General features: G+C 38.3%; 1 protein-coding gene across 2 annotated transcripts in view; it reads right to left on the reverse strand.

Annotated features, from left to right (window-relative positions):
* wrap73 (WD repeat containing, antisense to TP73) overlaps positions 1 to 21,034 on the reverse strand; it is a 27,367-nt gene continuing 6,333 nt past the window's right edge. For both annotated transcript variants that reach the window (XM_087833536.1, XM_087833537.1), the window contains exons 5-13: positions 17,730 to 17,802; positions 16,871 to 16,974; positions 3,999 to 4,085; positions 3,355 to 3,489; positions 3,013 to 3,090; positions 2,833 to 2,935; positions 2,603 to 2,728; positions 1,769 to 1,960; positions 1 to 424 (exon numbers count right to left, since the gene is read on the reverse strand). In XM_087833536.1, coding sequence (XP_087689662.1) covers positions 312 to 424; positions 1,769 to 1,960; positions 2,603 to 2,728; positions 2,833 to 2,935; positions 3,013 to 3,090; positions 3,355 to 3,489; positions 3,999 to 4,085; positions 16,871 to 16,974; positions 17,730 to 17,802 — 1,011 coding nt within the window. In that variant the 3' untranslated portion in view covers positions 1 to 311. The remainder of the gene's footprint in view (positions 425 to 1,768; positions 1,961 to 2,602; positions 2,729 to 2,832; positions 2,936 to 3,012; positions 3,091 to 3,354; positions 3,490 to 3,998; positions 4,086 to 16,870; positions 16,975 to 17,729; positions 17,803 to 21,034) is intronic.

A 21,034-nucleotide genomic window follows, 5' to 3' on the forward strand; every position in this document is an offset into this window, starting at 1 on the left:
TATATTTATGACAAAGTTTATTTAGAACAAATATAAAATTTCAAGGTGAAACAAGAAATTCTAGCACTAAGTGAAATCTATAGAAAATTGTAAACTTTCACATTCTCACAGTGTTTGCAACTAGTGCTGAGTACATATTTATCAGTAGGAATTGCTTTCAATGTTCCAGTAGCCCACAGTTTTAAGAACAGCTACAGTCCAGCATATGCAAGCTAACATGTTCAGGAGTGTTCTCACTGGTCATTGACTCAGCTTGTGTGTACAGCTAAATAAGACTGAACTATGACCCAGTTATTTTCTTTTTGTGTGCTTTACTTGTCTTCTTCATCAGTTTCCATGTAGCACAAACACAGCTGCTCCTTTCCAAGCAGTATCAAGGAGTTGCCACTGCAATGCCAGTTCAAAGAATGAACTTGAAAACCACCTGGCAGGAATAAAAGCGAGATAACTGTGATGTCAATGCCTTTACACATAAACATGCTCATAGTAAGAAATCAGTATCTAAAAAATACACTTCAACTTTGTGTAATGAGATTTTCAATTCCAGGGACATTTAAAGCAATAAATGTAAAGAAACAACAGAGACATTCTACATGTAAATACAGACATAGAGTAAATTGATTCTATTTTCAATTATAAACAACACAATCTTAAACTAAAGGCAATATGTGACTATGTTGCTGTGAAACTACAGGGTGGGGCATTTATATGTATACACCGTAATAACATGGGAATGGGTGGTGATATTAAAGTCCTGTTTGTGGCACATTAGTATATGTGAGGTGGCAAACTCCTCAAGATGGGTGGTGACCATGGTGGCCATTTAGAAGTCGGCCATCTTGGATACAACTTTCCCATGTTATTACGGTGTATCCATATAAATGGCCCACTCATTCATTTACTAACAACTAATCAAAAGTTGTTATTAAATGAACCTACTATGGATAAACTTCCTTTTTGAAAGTATGACCAAAATAATGTCCATGTCTGTAACAGATGGTATGCCCTCACAGACTCTGATCTATGCATCACTGAATCAGTAAGGGTAGGCAAATAACCTTTGATGAACAACTATGGAAGGTTATCCAAGACGCCCAAAAAAACCTGAGCACATAGAAAAACTGTCCACATACACTTCAGAAAAACTGGTGCAGTTACAATACTTTAAGGTTTCTTGTTTTTATGTAGTTTAGCAAACAAAATGTTTTTTAAAATGGTTTGGTCCACTAAGAGCAGACTGCATTCATTGGTCCTTGTTTTTTCTTAAACTTCTGAGATCCACATTGACTGCTCTTAAGCCCAGTGCAATGAAGTGTAGCTTTTTAAGATGAACTAGAACTTCAGCTAGTTCTAATTTTGTTGCTAAAAATTTTGGCAACACCCTTTGACTAAAACTAAACTTTGATGCTTAAATTATAATTAAAACTAATAATGTTTAAATCAAAAGACTACGATTTAAACTAAATCAATATTTGCTGATTTCTACTCCTTTCAGCCATGCTGTTTTAAACAATTTGAGAATAACAAAGCAAAAGCATGTTTGGTGTCAATCTTAAGTTCTATTTCATGATATCAGTGTTTAATATTCTATTAGTGTAAAAAATAAAATGAATGAATTTAACAGCGACCTTGTGGTTACCATGGAGATTAAATAAAACGACAGGATGGTTACTGGAGGTCTGCTCCTTTCCTGTATCTGAGAACAATGTAATTAAGCATTGGACTCCCAACTTGAAAGTTCAATTGTTTTAGTACCCAAGGAAATTACCTTCAGTTGGGACCTGAACAGCAACACAGCCTCCTGGAGACCAGAGATAGAGCTTGGTGTTGCCAGTACATAGCGCCAACCGGGGATGGCGTGGGTCCCACTGAAAACATCGTACTGCTGATGTCTGCTCCAGCACAGCCTCCAGGCTCATCATCTGCATGTTCCACACCCAAACAACACTCGCCATATTGTCTGCAGTGACAAAAATAGTCATACACATTCAAAACCACTCTCAGCCTAAAGAGCCAATACTAGTATCATAACAAATGTACACAACAAAAGTTAGTCCGTTTTGTACTATATAGGGTCAAAATTATGCACACAAGGTAAAAAATATACATAAAGCAGCACATATTTAGTTAATTATCCCTTAGCACACTGCACCTTGAACTATCAGCATAATTCTTGTTGAAACTGATGTAATTCAAACCAACTTCCTCTCAGCTGAGGATGAAAGTGGTTTCTTTTTAAAACCTCTGCAAGTGGAGTTACAAAATACAGTTACAGACACAGTTAAAGTTGATGATGCAGGAATCTGCAGTTGCTTAGAAATTGCTTAGAAATTGCTCCAGGACACATTACAGACTAGTGTAATTCAGTTTCTCAGTTCTGAACTATACTTTTGCCTTTGACAAGTTAAGAGGCTTTTTGGGACTTTCACCACCACATATTTAAGAATCTAAGTGGGTGCAGATTATGTTGTGCAATCTTTTAGGCCAAGAAAAAGAGCTGTTCACAGAAATGTTTCAAAGGTCAGTATTAATAAAACATTCCTGTCAACAATTAGTGCAACAAGAAAGTTCAATAAAAAAGGTAAAAGAAAAAAAATCTCACCATTTTTGGTGGCTAGATAGTGATTGTTTGAGCTGAATGCCAAAACAGAGACCCCAATCTTGGGGTTGGCTCGGTCTGGGTCTGGTTTGACCACAGGAATTTGGACTGGCAGTGAGCATATCTCATCTATATGAGGCAACAACAAAGAATTTATAATGAGACAAAATTGGCTACTTGACCTTGGTAATTTTAGACAAATATCACTTTAAAAATGAATACTGCTTACGTACATTTACTCTGGGTGTTGAAGAGTGTGCTGCCAGTAGTGATGTTGTGCAGAGACATTTCGTCAGTGCCAACAGCTGGCCTTCTCTCCACTTCTTTATACACAGTCTAAAACCACAAGAAGGAGTAATTAACTGGCAATCAAACAATGTCTTCCAGGCCCATCAAAAACGCTCAATACTCACAGCTTTTGTGCTTTCCACTGTTGCAGGGTGCTCAAACTGTGCGATTTTTTTCCATGTGATATGATTGATGATGCGCACCTGACATAAAGATAAAAGTATCTTAATTTCACTGATACTAAAAATTGCACACAACACATTCTGCTCAAAATAAAAATGAACCTGAAACTATACTAAAACTTTTATTTAAGAGAGAATGAAAAAAGTTGTGAAGCTTTTTATAACTTTAGGAGGAACTGCATGAAATTTGTGAAAAGGAAGACCTCATCTTTAAAAAAAACCCAACAAAAACCAAAAACAGGCAATCATCAGGAAAGAAGCACAATTTTTTAACATCATCCATACTTTTTCATCATAGCTGCCAATTGCAAGGAACTGGCTACTGGGGCTCCAGGATACAGACTTGACACCCAGCGACCATTCATAGGCACTGTAGGTTGACAGCAACCGGCCATCCAAAGAGTAGAGCAACACCTTATACTGTGTAGAGGATACATACACATGAAACAGTATTAATAATAATGCTTTTATTGTGTTGCTAGCACTTAAGTACAGTGGTTAAGACAACCTTTAGTAGACAGATGTTGCAGACAGATGTCAGTGTGCTTCATTTTAAAAATTTTATGACTTTTTAAACAGTGTAATTACATTTTGCAGTATTCCTGTTTCCAATATTATAAGACTCTTGTGAGGTGATCAATACAAATTTGTCCTATCCTGCATAAGTGTTTACATAAAGAACACTTGTACCTATTTATAGTAACCCAACCATGCCTCAAAATTTAAACTGCAGATAATGTTGTTTTATAATTTAAAGCTGACTCTTTGATTACTGTCTTCCTAAACTGGAGTTTTTAAACTATTCACTTGCCATTCTTGCCAGGGTACACTTTACTGAGTGATTCACTGATGACAGGCTCATGTTTAACTGAGATAGGTAATTTGACATTACAGTGATGGATCTTTAGTGTATGAGGTAATTAACTAACTTCTAGACAACTGTCCCATACTGCCAGCACACAGCCATTTGGAGACCACTCCAATCCTGCCAGGTCCTGTGTCTCAGTCTCAAAATGCTGTAATAAAAAAGTGACATTAAATGAAGTTAATTAAGACATTCATTAAAAAAAAAAGTGAATATCTTAAACTTAATTTTTCCTCATATCTAGCACAATATAAAAAGATAAACAGAAACAAAATACAAAATAAAAGCTAGTTTCAGCTGTTCCCAGAAACACTGTGTTGGGTGTCCAAGGTTCATAAGTGCACACAAATACCACTCTGTCTGATCTGGTTGAAACAGAGATAAAAGAGAAATCTCGGTAACTGACTCTTAGTACTCCTGGCTCCTTTCATCACGGCACATTATAGGCCCTGTTAAAAATTATGACCCAGTGACTTGACAGCTCTGCCTCTGCCAGCTCTGTAGTCTTGCCGTTTAAGTTGTATTAAACTGTATGATCTCAGAAATCTACTTAAAAACAAAGCAGCTATTCAAGTAAGAGACATGAATGCTAATGACTTTAATTAATACTAGAATCTATTCGCCTTTTATGGGATGAGCATTTGCTGCATTACAAACATGTGCCACCTGCTGCTAGAAAAAGCATAAAAGCAAGTGCCTCTCAGCTATTTGTCCCTTACAGCACATACTGTTTTTAGAACTTTCGGACTAAAATTAAAGCACATCAGATATAAAGTAGTTCCCCAGCAGAGCCTGCAGAGAATGATTTCACATCCCATGATTTGGAGGTGTCAGATTATGATATTATTTTATGCCATGTTAGACCCCTAATTAAAGATTGTGAACTATTATGTAGTTTTAGTTTGCATTATGCTCCTGAACTAGAAGAAGGTGATAATTATTACATTTGGTAAACTGATTTGCATTACATTAGACTGTTGATTTATTGTGAATGAATGATATTGTTTTATGATGCATTATACTGCTGAGTTATAAGAAATACTGTTCACAGAAAGTCATCGTCTCATTTGTCTGATTAGAAGAGAACAGAGCATACTGCCCCATTTCATCAGGAGCAGATAAACAGGGAGCCAAGGTCGTAGCTTAGGCGCTGTGTGAGAAAGAATGTTTAGGCTCTGATGATTAGGTGGGGGCCACTAGAGGCTATAAGAGTTTGATCAATGCTCCACCATTTTGAGATCTGATGCTGTCTGTGTATGGTGTCCATCTCCCACGCGTGTGTTCATTAAATCATTGTTTGACTTGACCCGGCCGGACCAGTGTTGTTATTTTGGTTTTCCTCTTGTATCCATTCCCAATATTTGAATCCGTAACAGTTTTGGGGGCTCGTCCTGTGGTATTGGGATGGAAGTTTTGGAGGCTTGGACGGTCCGAGGTGGTCAGACGGGCAGACATTATCCGGCAATCGAACTGAGTGGACAGGCGCCTTTATAAAAGAGGTAGGCACAGGCCTGTTGATTTTATCCGAAGTGTGCTGAATTGGACGATGAAATTAAATGTCTATTCAGTAAAAGTTGCCGGTGAGTGTCTGTTTTGATTTTGATGAAAAAATCTCATGAGTTTTGAAACTTGAAATAAGCTTAAAAGTAATAATACTGAGTTAGAGGCTCAAGGTAAATGAAAATAATACTGAGTTAGAGGCTCAAGGTAAATGAAAATAATACTGAGTTAGAGGCTCAAGGTAAAGGAAAATAATACTGAGTTAGAGGCTCAGGTAGTTTGATAGGGAATTGGTCATTTTGTGAGTTAGAGGCTCCATTGGTCTAAAGGATTGCATCTGTGTTGGCCATGTTGAGAGTTAGAGGCTCCATTGTCCATAACGTTGCATCTGCGTCAGTCATACTCTTGTTTTAGAGGGTTGACGGCGGTTTAAAAGTATTATAAATTTTGTTAGAACGGTGGTTAGAGGCCACTAGGAGGCGCATAGCCCGGAGGTTACGCTCCCTCCTGGCCGCGGACGCGCGACCTTGACCTGTCGGCGAACAGGGTTAGTTCAGTTGGCTTGACTGTGGGGTACAGGGCATCCTGGAACAAGCTAGGAGTTAGAGGCTCCTTATCTGCGCTTTTTTGGGCACTGTAAATTGACTTAGGGACTTTAGAGATCAGGCCAGATACAGTTAGAGGCTGATACTGGTTAATTGATTACAAAAAAGTTGGACTTTCTTCGGTTGGACCCGTTATCTTAAATTTGTCAAAATTGTGTAGGCGCTAAAACTTTCAGGCCTGAGAGTGATTGTAAATATAAGACGTCTTTGTAAAATAACATAGAGAGTTGAGTGTGAAACGAGGCTGTGTGTGACGACAGTGCGCTGCAGCGCTGCAAGCTATTTTTAGATAGTGTGTGAACATGCAAATGAGGTGGCTGCTGTGAAGCCCACAGAGGACTTCCTGTTTAGCGTGTTATTGAGTTTTATAAGTATGATTTGCAAACAATGATACATGCCTGTAATTAAAACGCTGATTTTGCTGATTATAATATTACAAATAAAGTTTTAAATCACTACGGTGAATGTTTAATGTTTGGCTGAGTTTTGATATGGGAGAGACGGCTTTGCAGCTGCTGGAGGTGAGTGACCGGAAACTTGCATGCCCATAAAAGGCAACTGCCTGACTGTGTGAACTATGCACCAAGAGAGAGAGTAAAATCTAGGTGGATGAATTAAATGGATGTTGTAAGAAAAATAGTAAATGAATGTTTTAGTCTCTTAATACAGGTGGATTTCTCTCAACCAGGAGACCTGAGTACAGCAGCAAAAGGATAGATTAATAAAATTGGGACGACACACATGCCAAGCTCTGGCTCAAAATTTTACAGGTTGACCTATCACTTTGTCCCCACCCGAAAAAGAAGCTTAAAGGACATCTTCTCCTCCAGTTATCGGCTACCATCACTGGAAATTTTCAGGCAAGTTTTTCACTGAATTGTTTTTGGCACCATGTGTCCCTGAATCTCACAAGCAAGCTCTAATTCCTGGCTGAAGACATGGAATGCTGTTATTTAAGGTGGTAAATCAAAATTTGGGAAACAAAATTAAAAAAATACACAATTAGAGAAATGCCTTGTTTGAGAAAAAAGTTAAAATAACCCACCCACAAACGTACATACACGCAATGAAGAAACAGCTTACACTCATGAACACGTGAAGATTTTCCAGCAAGTTTAAAGCAGCGAAACTTAACATACACCTGATGTTAAATGATAAAGTCTATCCACTACTAACAATTAAACTCTCTGGGTTGCAGGACAACAACTTGACTTCAAAAAGACAGACACTGGTAAATCACAAACCAGTGATGAAACAACAAATTTAGTGGTTAAAAGAGTCGAATTGTGACATGTTTTTTTTTTCTGATTGAATAATACAAGAGATTACTGAATGAAATAAAATTCCTTTTTTGAATTATTAAACATGATCTTAAGAATTTTAACGTGTACCTGTGTTGTCCTGTCAACTTGGTGGGTTATGAGTTGATTATATAGTGAGAAAAAAAAAAAAAAAAAAAAAAAAAAAGGGGGGAGAAGGCTGACACAGGGCCTGGCCCCTCTCTGAATAACACAGCCAAAACAACATTATTTTCAAACAACATCATTTTCCTGCTCGTCTGTTTTTGTTTTGTTTTTGTTTTTTCTCTTTATGCTTAATTACAGGCTGCTTTGTCGGCCCGGAAAGCCGAGGCTGACCTGGACTCCTGCTCTCCCCTCTACCATCTTTGCTCTCCCTTCTACCATCTTTGATGTGACCCTGACCAAATGCTACAGCAGCTGGACTCACAACAACAACCTGAAAATGTCAACAGTGCTGCAGGAAAGAGATCTCATGCAGCGGAGACGGAGAACGTTAAATCCAAGGCCCGTTTCACGACACGGGGGAGATTTCCAGACAGCTTCAGCTGACAGAGCTGTGACGAGACGCCTATTAAGCCCGGATGAAAAGTGAGGCCGAGCAAAAGAATGCTGACCTTAACAACACTGAATTAAACCTGTGCAGGACAGTGACGGACCAACATGGAGGATCGGGCAGCAAAAAGGGCGTGCCAGAGACACAAGGAGTAACTGAGGTCAGAAGGCACCTCAGATTGGACAAAAGCACCAGAAGAACATAAGCTGAAGGCACAGGTGTCGGGGCTCGGCCAGGAGCTGACCTCTGAGAAGAGCCGAACAGCAGAGCTGCAGAAGGCCGTGGAGCAAAGCAAGGAAAACATCAATAAACTTCAATCTGACGTGTACGGAAAAGACTCTGAGGTTTCTGCCCTCAGTGAGAGCTCAAGACATCAGAGCAGAAACTGAGCATGCCTCAGGAGGAGCTGGCTGGTAATCGAACGCATCAGTCAGGCTTGGAGTCCCAGATACAGGACTTGAAATCAGGCCGGAGCTTGCTGGAGCAGGAGGTTGTCAAACCTGACGAGAAGCTCCAACACCAGGAGCAAACCCTGAAAGACCTACAGAAGCAAAAAGGGTCAAGTTAAGGAGGAGCTGGACAAGGAGAAGATGCAGGACACTGGAGAAAAGGACTGCCTCAATTGGGGCCAGAACCAGTATGGAGAGAACTTTGGGCAGCAGCACCAATGGACCCAAACGGACTGAAAAGGGGGAGGGCAGGACCCCAGAGCACGCTTCAGGCCATGGTTTACCCAGAACACCAGAACAGGAAAGTGATGACCACAAACACACACACACAAATACACACATCTACATACACTGACTCAGAATCAAGAGAAACACACATATGAACACATATGCACTGGTTGATTGACTGAGAAATGACACACGCACACAAATCGAAATGCTGATTCAATTCACTGAGAAGTGATCCACACACACACACACACACATACACATGTTTGTGCAATGAAGAGTGATACACACACGCTGCTGCAATGAAGAATGCTTTACTAACAAATGCTATGCTGATACACAAAATGCTGCATACAAACGTCCAAATACAGAATTTGTTACAACAACAAGAAGTAATTGATTGTTAATTGGTTAAATGCATTTCATGTCACCCAGAGGGCATTTGTGTAGATTTAGGGGACAGGGTCTGGAGCAGTTTGGTTATGAAAACAATGTCTGTGAGTGATGTCTGTTTATGGCTCAAGGCCTCAACTGAATTGTTTACTGTGCTTCACACAGCCTGATAAGGAGCAGTGGTACAGAGTGAAAATTATGAATTAACGGTGTGAGCCTTACTTCGGAGCGCCACATTTTTGTGATTGAGATTTAATTGAAGGAGGAACACACTAAAAAAATAAATAAATAATAATAATAATAATAAAAATAAAAATAATAACAATAATAAAAATATAAAATAAAAAGAAGAAAAGGGGGCCAGCCCTCGGAATTACGTAAGCATCCTACATGTATTTAACACAATTGCCTCAGGCTTTAAAGATCTGTACAAAATTCAACAGGAAATCATAGCTTCCCTGTATTTCCTACATTGTTGGCATGCTGGTGAGTGCTGTTGCTCCACAGTAAGAAGGTCCTGGGTGCAAGTCCACAGTCTGGTTAGTTTGCAGTGGTTTCTCTTTGGGTATTCTGGTTTCCTGCCACAGTGAAAAGTCATGCAGCTGTTAGAGTTAGGTTAATTGATGATTCTAAATTATCCGTGAATGTAAGTGTAAATGGTTGTTTGTTACTAGGTGATAGACTGGTGACCGGTTCGGGGTGCACCCTGCCTCGTAACCTATCACTTTAGAGTTATTTCCCAGCCCTCGTGCAATTAGGATAAAGATAGGAGGATGGTAGTTGTTGTAGACCCATTCAATTTTTATGGTAATCAGAATTTAGACTTTGTTGAACCGTAGGCAATATGAAGACAACATGTAGTATTTAAGGGACCAAGTAGAATTTGGATAAAAGTTATTGAATAGTGTTGAAAAAATGACAGAATTGTGAAGAATTAAAATATTCCAGGAGCTTAACTTACTCCATCTGAACATGTCTTAATTGTGTAATATGAACTCAAAATGCACAGGTTTACTGAATATGAAAAGGTTGTGTTGATTTAACTTAGTTGTTTAAGTTTCTACCAAAGCAAAACATTTGTGTGCAACTAGGGTCCACTATTGACCGAAATAAGTCCAACATGTTTTTGTCAGTGCAAAAAGAAGTTACGGTACCTGTATGCTTACACAATATTGTCCCGGGACGGAGAAAAACTTTCTGGTGAAGTTTTGGTTGATTTTGGGTTTTGCTTAACACTAGGTTGATTTTATCAGTGAGGTTTGGATTGTTTTCTTTCTCTAAGAGAGAGAAAGATGGTTTTATGCTTGGACATGTTTCCAACGGGCCCCAGTATTTGTTATTATATGAGTATTATATTGGTCACGTTTGTTTTTGCTTTTGTTACAGTGCACTGAAATAAGAACATCTGAGAGGAGTGATCCACCGGTGGAGATATTTTGGTATTTTGTGAGTTCCTGATTTAACAAATCAGCTCTTCAATCCAGGCCTGAGAGATTGAACTGTAAAGCGCTATAAAACACGATTACTAGAAACAGTCGTAAAGTATTTTTCTCCATAATTATAATGGGCTCTGGAGAAATTCACTTATATGGGACATTGATCACATGAGAAGTCCTGAGCCTAAAAGGATTGCAGCGAGTCAATCCAGTCCAAAAAAAAAACAAGGAACTGTTTTCTTTTAAAATGATGACGTCATCTTGCTGGTGATGGAGCCTTGATTAGGTTGCGCGTGAGACTCCATTATCAGCAATATCTGGTATGAATGTGTGTGAATGTATGCATGTGACTGGACTGTGATGGACTGACGACTAAATGTTTAAACTGACTTGACACTGAGACAAAAACGGTACCGACTTTAGGATTAGTAAATGTCTACAAACAATTCACCCAGCCTGTAAAAGAAGGGTGGATGTTTTGTCTCGCTTTGTTTTGTTTTTGCAGGAGTAGGAGGACAGAGACGAGGGGGAGGCTGTAGCTTCACATGAGTGTGAACTGCAGACTTAACCCTTTGGTTGCTAATTTTGAGCTACTGATGTTTCCATCAAGAAAATTGGGTTTTATTAGCTGTGTTTCGATTAATGTATCACATTATATTGTTGGGAATGTTAAATGCTAAAGTGAAGAGAAGCTTTGATTTCACTCATGACTGAACATGTTATTATTAACCATAGCGGGCCACTGTAAAAAGCCAATCAATGTTGATAGAAAAAGCAAGAAAAAACTCATTGATACCTACACAGCAAATCCAGTATGTCCAAGTTGACACTGTCAGATTTGATCTCAACACTTTTAAAGTGTTTATATGGGTCCACACCAGAGAATGTTAATTTGACTCTTTCGGGAGAGTTGGTACGTTAACTGTGATTTAGTGTTGAACACCAAATCTCTCTGGAGTTGATAATTTGGCACTTGGTGTTAAGAGTTTATATATTAACTCTCAAAGAGTATTTTAGTTTAGCTACGTAGGAGTTATCTTTTAATTAATTCTAAAAAGCGGGAATTTTACTGTTCTGAACTTCTAGAAATTTCTTTTGGAAATAAACATTTACTAAAAAGACGCAATGGTTTTTGAAAAACATTTATTCTGAACTGTGCACCACAATTTCAAAACATTTTCTGAAAGATGTAACAGTGTACATGTTCTCACTTTCATTAAAATTTCGTTTATCAAAAGGTCTGACATAGGTGAGCTGGTAAATGCAAATAACAGCATTCTCATGACTTATTTCAATAAATACAAAATACAATATGCATGTCCTTCATTCATCACTTTGTGGAACTTCAACGCACTTCTGCTCTCCCCCATATTCCATCTTCACAAGCATATCCTATGTGGAGATTGAATAAAAATTAGTTGACACTAATTAATGGCACAAATCAATTGCAGCACAGTAAAAAAAAAAAAAAAAAGAAAAAAAAGGGAATCCTTTTTGAGCCATTACTTGTGTAAAGTATTTTGCCAAAAAGACAAGGACACAGACAACAGGTAATACTGAACTAAAGGTAAAACCTCAACCTTTTTCATTTTTACCTAAAGCCGTGTGTACAAAACTCTGGAGGGATCTAAATGCTAACGTAGAACTCAGTCGGGACTCAGGATGTCTGCTACTGCTGTTTGCTCGTTTTTATGGGAGATCGTTTTTAGGCTTCAAGTAGCACCATTATATCAACATTTCACATTCTAGACATTGTTTTAAGTGTATTTGACCAAGAAATTTGACTGAAAATTCATATGCAAGCTTTTTTCAAGGCTGTGGTATTTGCCCGCAAACAATACCTTTCAGCTAGCTAAAACAGAATATTATGCTATCACCGAGCAACATGGCTAATGCCTTTCACACAGCTTTGTCTCAACTCCAAAGAGCCACAGAAGTAAAAGCTAATAACAATAATTGAAACAATCTTTGAAAACATGACTTACCAAGCATGGCAAACAACTCAAATATGCAGAGCAAAATGTTTTGAAACGGCTTCACTTCAGCTTCGATTGGAGCCGTGCTGGGAGTCTGTGAATTTACTCTATTGGTGTCATAGCCCCTGTAGGAGTTCAGAGTTAAGAGGTCAAGAGTTAATGTTTCCATTGTAACACCTCCAGATTTGAGATAGAAACACTCATTTTTTAACACTCGATTTTAACTACTATCATTTTACACCTCAGAGTTACATTAAAAGAATGTGACTCTACTTAGAGTAAAATTAACTCTACGACTACTAACACCAAAACATTTAACACTTTTGAATTTGAATAACAGGGGAATGATAGACTGTCACTTTCAAAATAGAGATATGTAATGACAAACGTTGGTCAAAGTCATTTAGGTTCTCCATTGAAATAGTCAATAATTTAGAAAAGTAAGATAGAACCGACAGGGGCATGTGGTGCTGCACAAGAACAAGAGCAAAATAAAGAAAAATTATTGTGTTTAGCTTTGATAAATTAAAATTAAAATGTACCATTACACTCAGAGGATCAATATGAAATTCAATATATGCTAATTTTGTATGAAGTGCATGACTGATAACTGTTCTGTCCTGAGCTTTTGTTTTTACAGCGCCCACTTGACCACACCAACAGTTTCTCGCCACCAAAAGCGGGTACTTGCAAAGAATAGGGAGGAATATCATCAAAAGTGGGAAAGGTAAGCCCCGATGGGGGTGATAATGTAACACACCCAAAGAAAGATTTTAGGTCTGACAAACCGTCTCAGTCATGGGCAAAACGATGACAGTCAATAAAATTCTAAAAGATAATTTAGTGACAAAAAATATCAAGAGATAAAAGATAAAACAGTCCAGTGTCCCATTCATGAATCAAATAAAAACACACAGTCCCAAGGCCAGAGCCAGCTATGCCACACGGCCAGTTGCACTCCACATGTTGCCTTTAACAGGGGTAGAAGTTGTCCTTGGAGATCCACTACCCTGCAAGCATATAGCCAGTGATCACTCAAACCTGTGCAACTCTAATGCCTTTAGGCTGTGGCATATAATAGGCCCTGGCCTGAACAGAGAGACAAAATGACACGTTGAGTATAAAATTCATAGCGCAAAAACCCATCCATCCCAAACATATCAGATTATCACATTACATACATGCACAGAGAGACAAAATGACACAGCAGTGTTTGTAGTGTGGGCTATAAGTAGACCAGTGTATGAGTGCAATCAAGTACACGTGTCTCTAATTAGTCCAACCCAATTCCAGCCATTGGCTCACCAAAAATGTGACACACACACAAAAAACCACTCACAACCCAGTGCAACTTCACACAATAATATGGAGCTGAATTAACACAGGCACACTAGTCTACCATGTTACAATAACACCATTAATTTCACGTATGGTCAAATTCTTAAAACTTGACCCGAAACATGAAAAATTCTTCAAACATTTAGAGACAGAGTGGAGTTCTAGATAAACATAATGCAACAAATCACATAAGGATGGAGCGTTGGAATTAATAAGATGGTGAAAAAACACGTAGGAAAAATGTTGATCATGTTGATTATGTTTATTCCAGTGTGCAGGGATTGGCTAATCTGACCAGGAAATGTTATAAAATGGATTGTCGGAACAATCAGCGTTAAAGTCACCTTTGACAGTCCAGACTAAGATGGCGTTGGACATCTTCAGGGCGGAAAAGGGTTGGTGTGACCAAGGTGTGGTTTGGCTTGTTGTATGTATATTTCATAATGATACAGCTCTGGATGGACCGGTTACCAGGGCATGGAAGGAGGACAGACTTATTAAATGAGGAGAAGGAATTTTCTGGGATTGGAGATCCTGTGGGTGAGTGGTTGACTAAAAGCATGCATAAAATAAAAGCTATTTTTTGTTATTGATTGGTAATAGATTGATAATTGGCCACATTCACAGTTGTATTGACTTGTAGTGGACGTAGTCTACTTCACGTGTAAGCACTCTAATTAACAGATTGAAAATAGTGACATTAAAGGAAGAATATGCAGCACCACCCTGTCAAATGCCAGTGCCGGTGGGGCTCAGTGATGAATCAGGTGAGCTTCATGGCTGAATCAAAACATAGAGGCCCCTGCTGTGGTCAGTAAGGGATAAAAAGGGTGTGTTTTACTGTTATTTTAGCATCAGCATTATTGTTACATCAGAATCATATAACAAGCATTGCATTGAACATTTATTGAAGCTATTGACATATTAACATTTGTATTACAGTGATTGTTATAACCCCATGTTAATCTTCTATCTACAGGTGTCAAAAGTAGTCAACAAGTTCATGTTGAAGTGAAGTTCATAATAATACAGGTTTTGTTTGTAGACGATTGTGAAGACGCAGGCTCTGGGCTGAGCCAGGTGTTGAACAGATCTAACATGACAATTAAATTGATTTCATTCCCTAACACAGAATAACAAGACTGGAGCAACGACACTGGATAGGAGAAAGTCTGATACTTTCTAAGATATGAGGTCACTAACCTTTTCTTTTAATTTTCTAGCTTAATTGAATGGACACATGTTAGAATTAGAAATGGCTAATTTGTTTTTTATGTCTTTTATTAGAATGAGTGGTTTTAATCATTTTATATATATCTTGCAAATGTGCTTATAATGAGTTGGCACTCGGTTTTTTTTGAAGGTCATAAGCTTCGTTCGGCGATAGTCCGGACTGATAAAGTGTAAGAAATGCCTTGAGTGCAGCAGGCTAAATGCAAACACGCTTACACACACATACACTAAATTAGGATAAGTCCTTGGGACATTCTGAATATTCTAAACAAATTCTGAACCACCAAAAGATCAGTAGACAGCAACATTAGATTGTTAGAGCTAGGAAGAGAGGTGTTTTGGTTTTCTGTCTCTTACAGAGAAAGGAACAGACACCAGACGAGGTCACAGATATACGAGGATCCTTGGCAGCAGAGACAGATACGGTGACTGCGGAAACATCAACTGGGTTCAAGTGTCATGGCATTTTGGGCTCCAGTTAGTCACCTAAAAAGGATGGATCAAATAAACACAGCGATAACCACGAAGGGGTTGACGGAAATCCAGGAACACCACACCAACGACGTTCGAGAGGCTGTTGGTCATAAGGAGAACACCTTTCTGTTCCTTTTCCTGGGGAACACAGCTGTGATCCCAGAATACACAGATCATTGTTTGAAATCGGGGCAGAATAATCCCCTGATCTGTGCAACGACTGAAGGGTTGTCTAACCCCTGAGGTTGAAGGAAACAAGAGCAGAGGATCACCCGACTGAAAGACACTGGTGCCTACAGCAATAAAATAAAGGTTAAAAGCTCCTCGGACAGAGGTTCTAGTCCGAGTACGTTTGGAGGGTATAAGGTAGCACCGAAATAAAGCTGTGGGAGAACTGGGGAGTGATGGGAGTATCATCTGTACCTACTGTTGTTGTTGTAATAAAAGTTTTTCTTGCATCTGAACTGCGTAAACACAGAGGTCATCTCACATATGGTTATCCCAACAGGGGGACAAAAGGCCTCAGGAGTAAGGAGAAATGAACCCGGCAACACTGGATTGCAGGGTGTAAGTGAGCTCTTTATGTCTAAAGAGCTCAACAGGGGGAATTGTCAGATTATGATATTATTTTATGCCATGTTAGACCCCTAATTAAAGATTGTGAACTATTATGTAGTTTTAGTTTGCATTATGCTCCTGAACTAGAAGAAGGTGATAATTATTACATTTGGTAAACTGATTTGCATTACATTAGACTGTTGATTTATTGTGAATGAATGATATTGTTTTATGATGCATTATACTGCTGAGTTATAAGAAATACTGTTCACAGAAAGTCATCGTCTCATTTGTCTGATTAGAAGAGAACAGAGCATACTGCCCCATTTCATCAGGAGCAGATAAACAGGGAGCCAAGGTCGTAGCTTAGGCGCTGTGTGAGAAAGAATGTTTAGGCTCTGATGATTAGGTGGGGGCCACTAGAGGCTATAAGAGTTTGATCAATGCTCCACCATTTTGAGATCTGATGCTGTCTGTGTATGGTGTCCATCTCCCACGCGTGTGTTCATTAAATCATTGTTTGACTTGACCCGGCCGGACCAGTGTTGTTATTTTGGTTTTCCTCTTGTATCCATTCCCAATATTTGAATCCGTAACAGAGGGAAAAGGGGAAAAATGAAAAAGCAGTAGACCCACACAATGAGATCAAATCAAACTGGTATGAACAAATTACACAAATACCACAGATTCAATTCTACGTGTTTTAAATATAATGTAGCAGCAAATTTCATGTAACAATAAAGATAGACTTATTAGCCATACATTATGACTATATCTTTTTGGGAATCAAAATTAAGGTCCCTTTCACTGTAGTTTACATGTCTTACTCAATTGATGAGTACATTAAAATGGCCTTACAAACAAAATCTTATGCAGCTGTAGCTCTACTTACCCTGAGTAAATGCCAGTCGTCACACACGAATATACTAACAAAGTCTTTGCAGTCACGACGTTCAGCCAAGGCCATATAGGACCCATCTCTGCTGAAATCTATACCTGTGGGTATACAAATGGTTTCTATGGAAGATCAAGAGGGAATTTGAACAAATTCCAAAGAACAAAAAGTGAGAAAAACAACTCTAAAATGCCACTTTATTTTCCAAAAAAACTGCTCACTGGTAAAATAATAAATAATAATAATAATAATAATAATAATAATAATGGTAAAAGGGACAGTATTAAAAATTTGAGCATCAATGACACATAAAATAATCACTTATCCTCTTTAAAAATTGTGAAGGAAATTTAGTTATAGTAACAGTATAACAGAAAGAATTTCAAAATAATTTCATCTTTCTTTAAAACATGTCTATGTAACAGCTTGGAAAAAAGACAACTGTCCATTCTGATCACATAATACATGGCTTAATCTGTTTTTCATTATCTAATTCTTTGGCACCATAAAGTCTGGTATGCAACCATCATGGCAATATTATTTATATGACAGCTCTGAATATACACAGGTTGCAAAAGGGCATGGTATTACATGTGGAAAATGGGGAGAGTCAGACACAATCATTTTTCCACTAGTTGTTGACAGGCCTGTTATGAAGAGCATGCCCCATTTACTGAGGAGAGGCACAGCTGTCAGCATAGAGGACCCTAGTTTGGACCCATATCCTTGGGTAGAGCCACAAGGTAAAGAACGGCATGTGATTCATGGGGAATGCCAAGGCATTTAGACTGCTGGCCATGTCCTCAGGTACACTCGTAGTAGACATACATTCATATCCTATCAATTTCATACTCACCTTTCTGACATGCTTTGGGATACTTGATGTAAGATACAGCTTTGGTGCACAGTGACCAGACGGTGATTCTCAACTGTAACCAAAACAGAGAAAACAAAGAAAAGGAAAACATATATTATCTTCCAAGTTAAATGATGGAAAAGATCATTCTACCAGACAATAAAAAGAGTGTAAACACATCCATCCCTTTAACTGCAATGACACATTCACACTATTCGACCACTGGTCTTCAATAAGAAAATTTAATTATAAGTTATTTGGTAAACGTTACATCCATATGGCAAGTGGCTGTCAATAGACACCAATATGAGGTCAGTCAACCAGAACACATTTCTATATGTAAAGATCAGCTATGCAAATCCAGACTGCATTTCCCACCATGCACTTTAACAGCTGTGGAAAGACTGTCTTATGTCTTTGAAGGGGCAAAAATCTCTGTGAGAGTCAATCAATCTATCATTAGACGATGGCCTGGAAAGGCCAAGTGTGTGGAGTGTTGTCAATCAGTGTGCTTCCCCAGGGAATGAATACACATGTTTAAGACCTGTAGCCACTGAAAGGGACCAAAATAATTACGTTTAAATTAAGACCTGTTTAAATTAAGTTTAAACCTGTTTGTTTTAAGTTAAAGTTTAAGTTAAAGTTTTAAGTTAAGTTTAAACCTGTTTAAATTAAGACTTGAGCACATAAAATTAACAGATATAAAACAACATCTCAACACATAGCAGGAATAGGACCAGTCAATTTAGTAGCCAAGATGTAATGTCAGACATGTTTGCTACAAGTGTGACAAATTGACAGCAAGTTGTGCACATTGCCACAAATGAGAAGCAGCTAACTGACCACAAGTCGGCATAACAAAGAGAACACATGTGTTAATTCTAAGTTTTGACAGCAGTCACTTAAATACCCAGCGGCCTCACTTCAGCCAGACTCATGCCAACAAAAGCAAGTGGCCAAACATGACAGATATGCTGATCTAAGGAGTATGACAAGCGGTATCTTGACCTTCAAATAAGGAGCACCAGAAGACTCTTGAGACACTGTTACAGAATACGTGGTTTGTACTGCCTATGTGTATGTGTTAAGCTGTTCAGAGATTGATTGATGAAGTTAGATTCAGCAGCAAAACTCAACCTTGTTGCCAATTTTCCCCAGTGTTCACTATAATACAATTGCAACATTACCATTCCAACAACAAATTTCTAAAACTTCCAGATGCTAGAAAAACAGGTTTTGTGATATCTCATCGACGCAAATTTTCTGGGCTGAGCAGATGAATCACTTTTTATGTTTTGTCTCCAGTTTTGTGCAAAGGAATATTATTTTTGAATCCTCAATTAAGACTTAAAAATAAATTTTTCAGTCTTAATTTTTAAGACTGGTCAATGTTAATTGACTGGTCAATGTAAAATATTTAATACTACAATTTTTTTGTAATTGTAGTATTACATCTGTTTAAATAGTAATGGCAAAAAGAATGCTGAACAAAAATGTGAATAACAATTTGAACACAGAACAGTTAAAAAGGCAAGGGCTTTTTTGTATAATTTAAGGTTATTGAAGAAAATAATTTTTTATCCTTAGAAATAAATGGTTTCATTTGAGTCTTATAATATGAGTAGAAGTAACAGCAATAATAAATTATTCTTCAAATAACACTTTACTTTTGGTAAAAAATAATATAATTTCCATTTAAGAATGGGCAGAGTTAAAACTACTGAAGTGACGAGGCTTTCATCAGAGTGTACAGACAGATATTTGAAACGGTCCAAGTCTGTCACCTGACTGGACTGAAGTGTTGACCCGCATGTTTGGTCCAGACATCCAGCTGTGTAGGCTCTGTAATAACACCGCACCGCACGCTTCCTGGACATCCCCTCAGACATGGTGCCATGACAACTAACACCAACAGCGCTCAAACACAAACAGACTTACACTTCTTAAATACCCTGAATCCACCACATAAGGGGCGCTGGGAGATCAAGACCCAAAGGCAATGTAACTTTAAACCTGGTGGAGGAAGGTTAGCATGAGGAAAATAGGTGAGAAATGCTTTTCCGTGTAGAGTGAGACTGTTATGTGGTAAAACTACCCCTTTAGATAAAGTATCCTCACCAAAGGTAAGCAGAAACGTAGGACTACGGTATGGGGGCAGGAGTGGTGTTAAAGACAAAACTCTCCTAAAAAAGCTGCTGTTTATTTATCAGAGAAAATTGTTACGAAAAGCCCTTGGAGACTATACTAGAAGGTGGAGCAAATAAAAATCATGACATATTATGACATGTCATCAATTATTGGGGTTAATTTCTACCACTAAATACATGTAATGTGATATAAGGTATTCTTAAAAAAATAAAATAAAATCAAAATTTGGGGACCTTCCCATCAGGAAGATCTGGTGGCAATATGATAACTACAAGAATGTAAATACTACAGTTACTGACAGCAATCTGGAATAAAACGTACCCATCAGCCATTCTTGTTGCGCGCCTAAGCGAGTGTGAGAGAATGGTTGAGTGTATTTGATGCCATATAGGCCTATCTGTCAGCAGAGGATTAGCTTGTAGGCATTCCACGTAGAAAGCCATCTCAAACCAATATAGCCTATTTCTCCTGTTACAGCCTTATGATGCTACCAAGAAACAGGAGCCTTTCACAGCCCACATAGGGTATGGGTGAGCTATTGTCCCCTGCTGCAGTGCTTAGGCTCCCTAAATTTACAGTTCGGTCCGGTAGCATTGTTGGCAGCCACATTGCTGCCAACAATGCTACACGTTAGCAAGGCTACAGCTGTACTAGTAAAGAATTCTAAGGCTAATCTGATCCCAACAATGTAAAAACCATTAGACAAGTCAAGCTCAGCAATGTCCTTGGCTGGACTTTTTCCACCCTCAGTTAGTAAAGCAGGATTAATGTGGATGTGCGAGTGGCATTTTGTGAGGTCCTAAGATAAATGAATGGAATTCAAACAGGAGACCAGTTGCGTGAAGTCTCACAATACATAGGCTAAGTTTCAGCAATGTGACTTTTTATTACATCTATGACAAATGTTTTAAAAATCTGGGCAAAAACAAAGTAGTTGGCTTTAAGGTGCTTCATTTCACAACATTTAAAGTAGTGGTTAGTGGTTCGGACTTCTACAGCTTTTGTTAACACTAGATAGAATATATAATCATTTTGGTACAGCCACAATGACAGTTGTGACCTAGAAATTTCTTTTGCTTAAAAAAAACAAACAAAAGAAAAAAAACAACTGAGACAGCCAGACAAACACAGACAGCAGATTTATTGATACATAGACA

This window comes from Neolamprologus brichardi, chromosome 20 (genome assembly GCF_056152115.1).
Source record: "Neolamprologus brichardi isolate AB-2024 chromosome 20, ASM5615211v1, whole genome shotgun sequence".
Lineage (NCBI taxonomy): Eukaryota > Metazoa > Chordata > Actinopteri > Cichliformes > Cichlidae > Neolamprologus > Neolamprologus brichardi.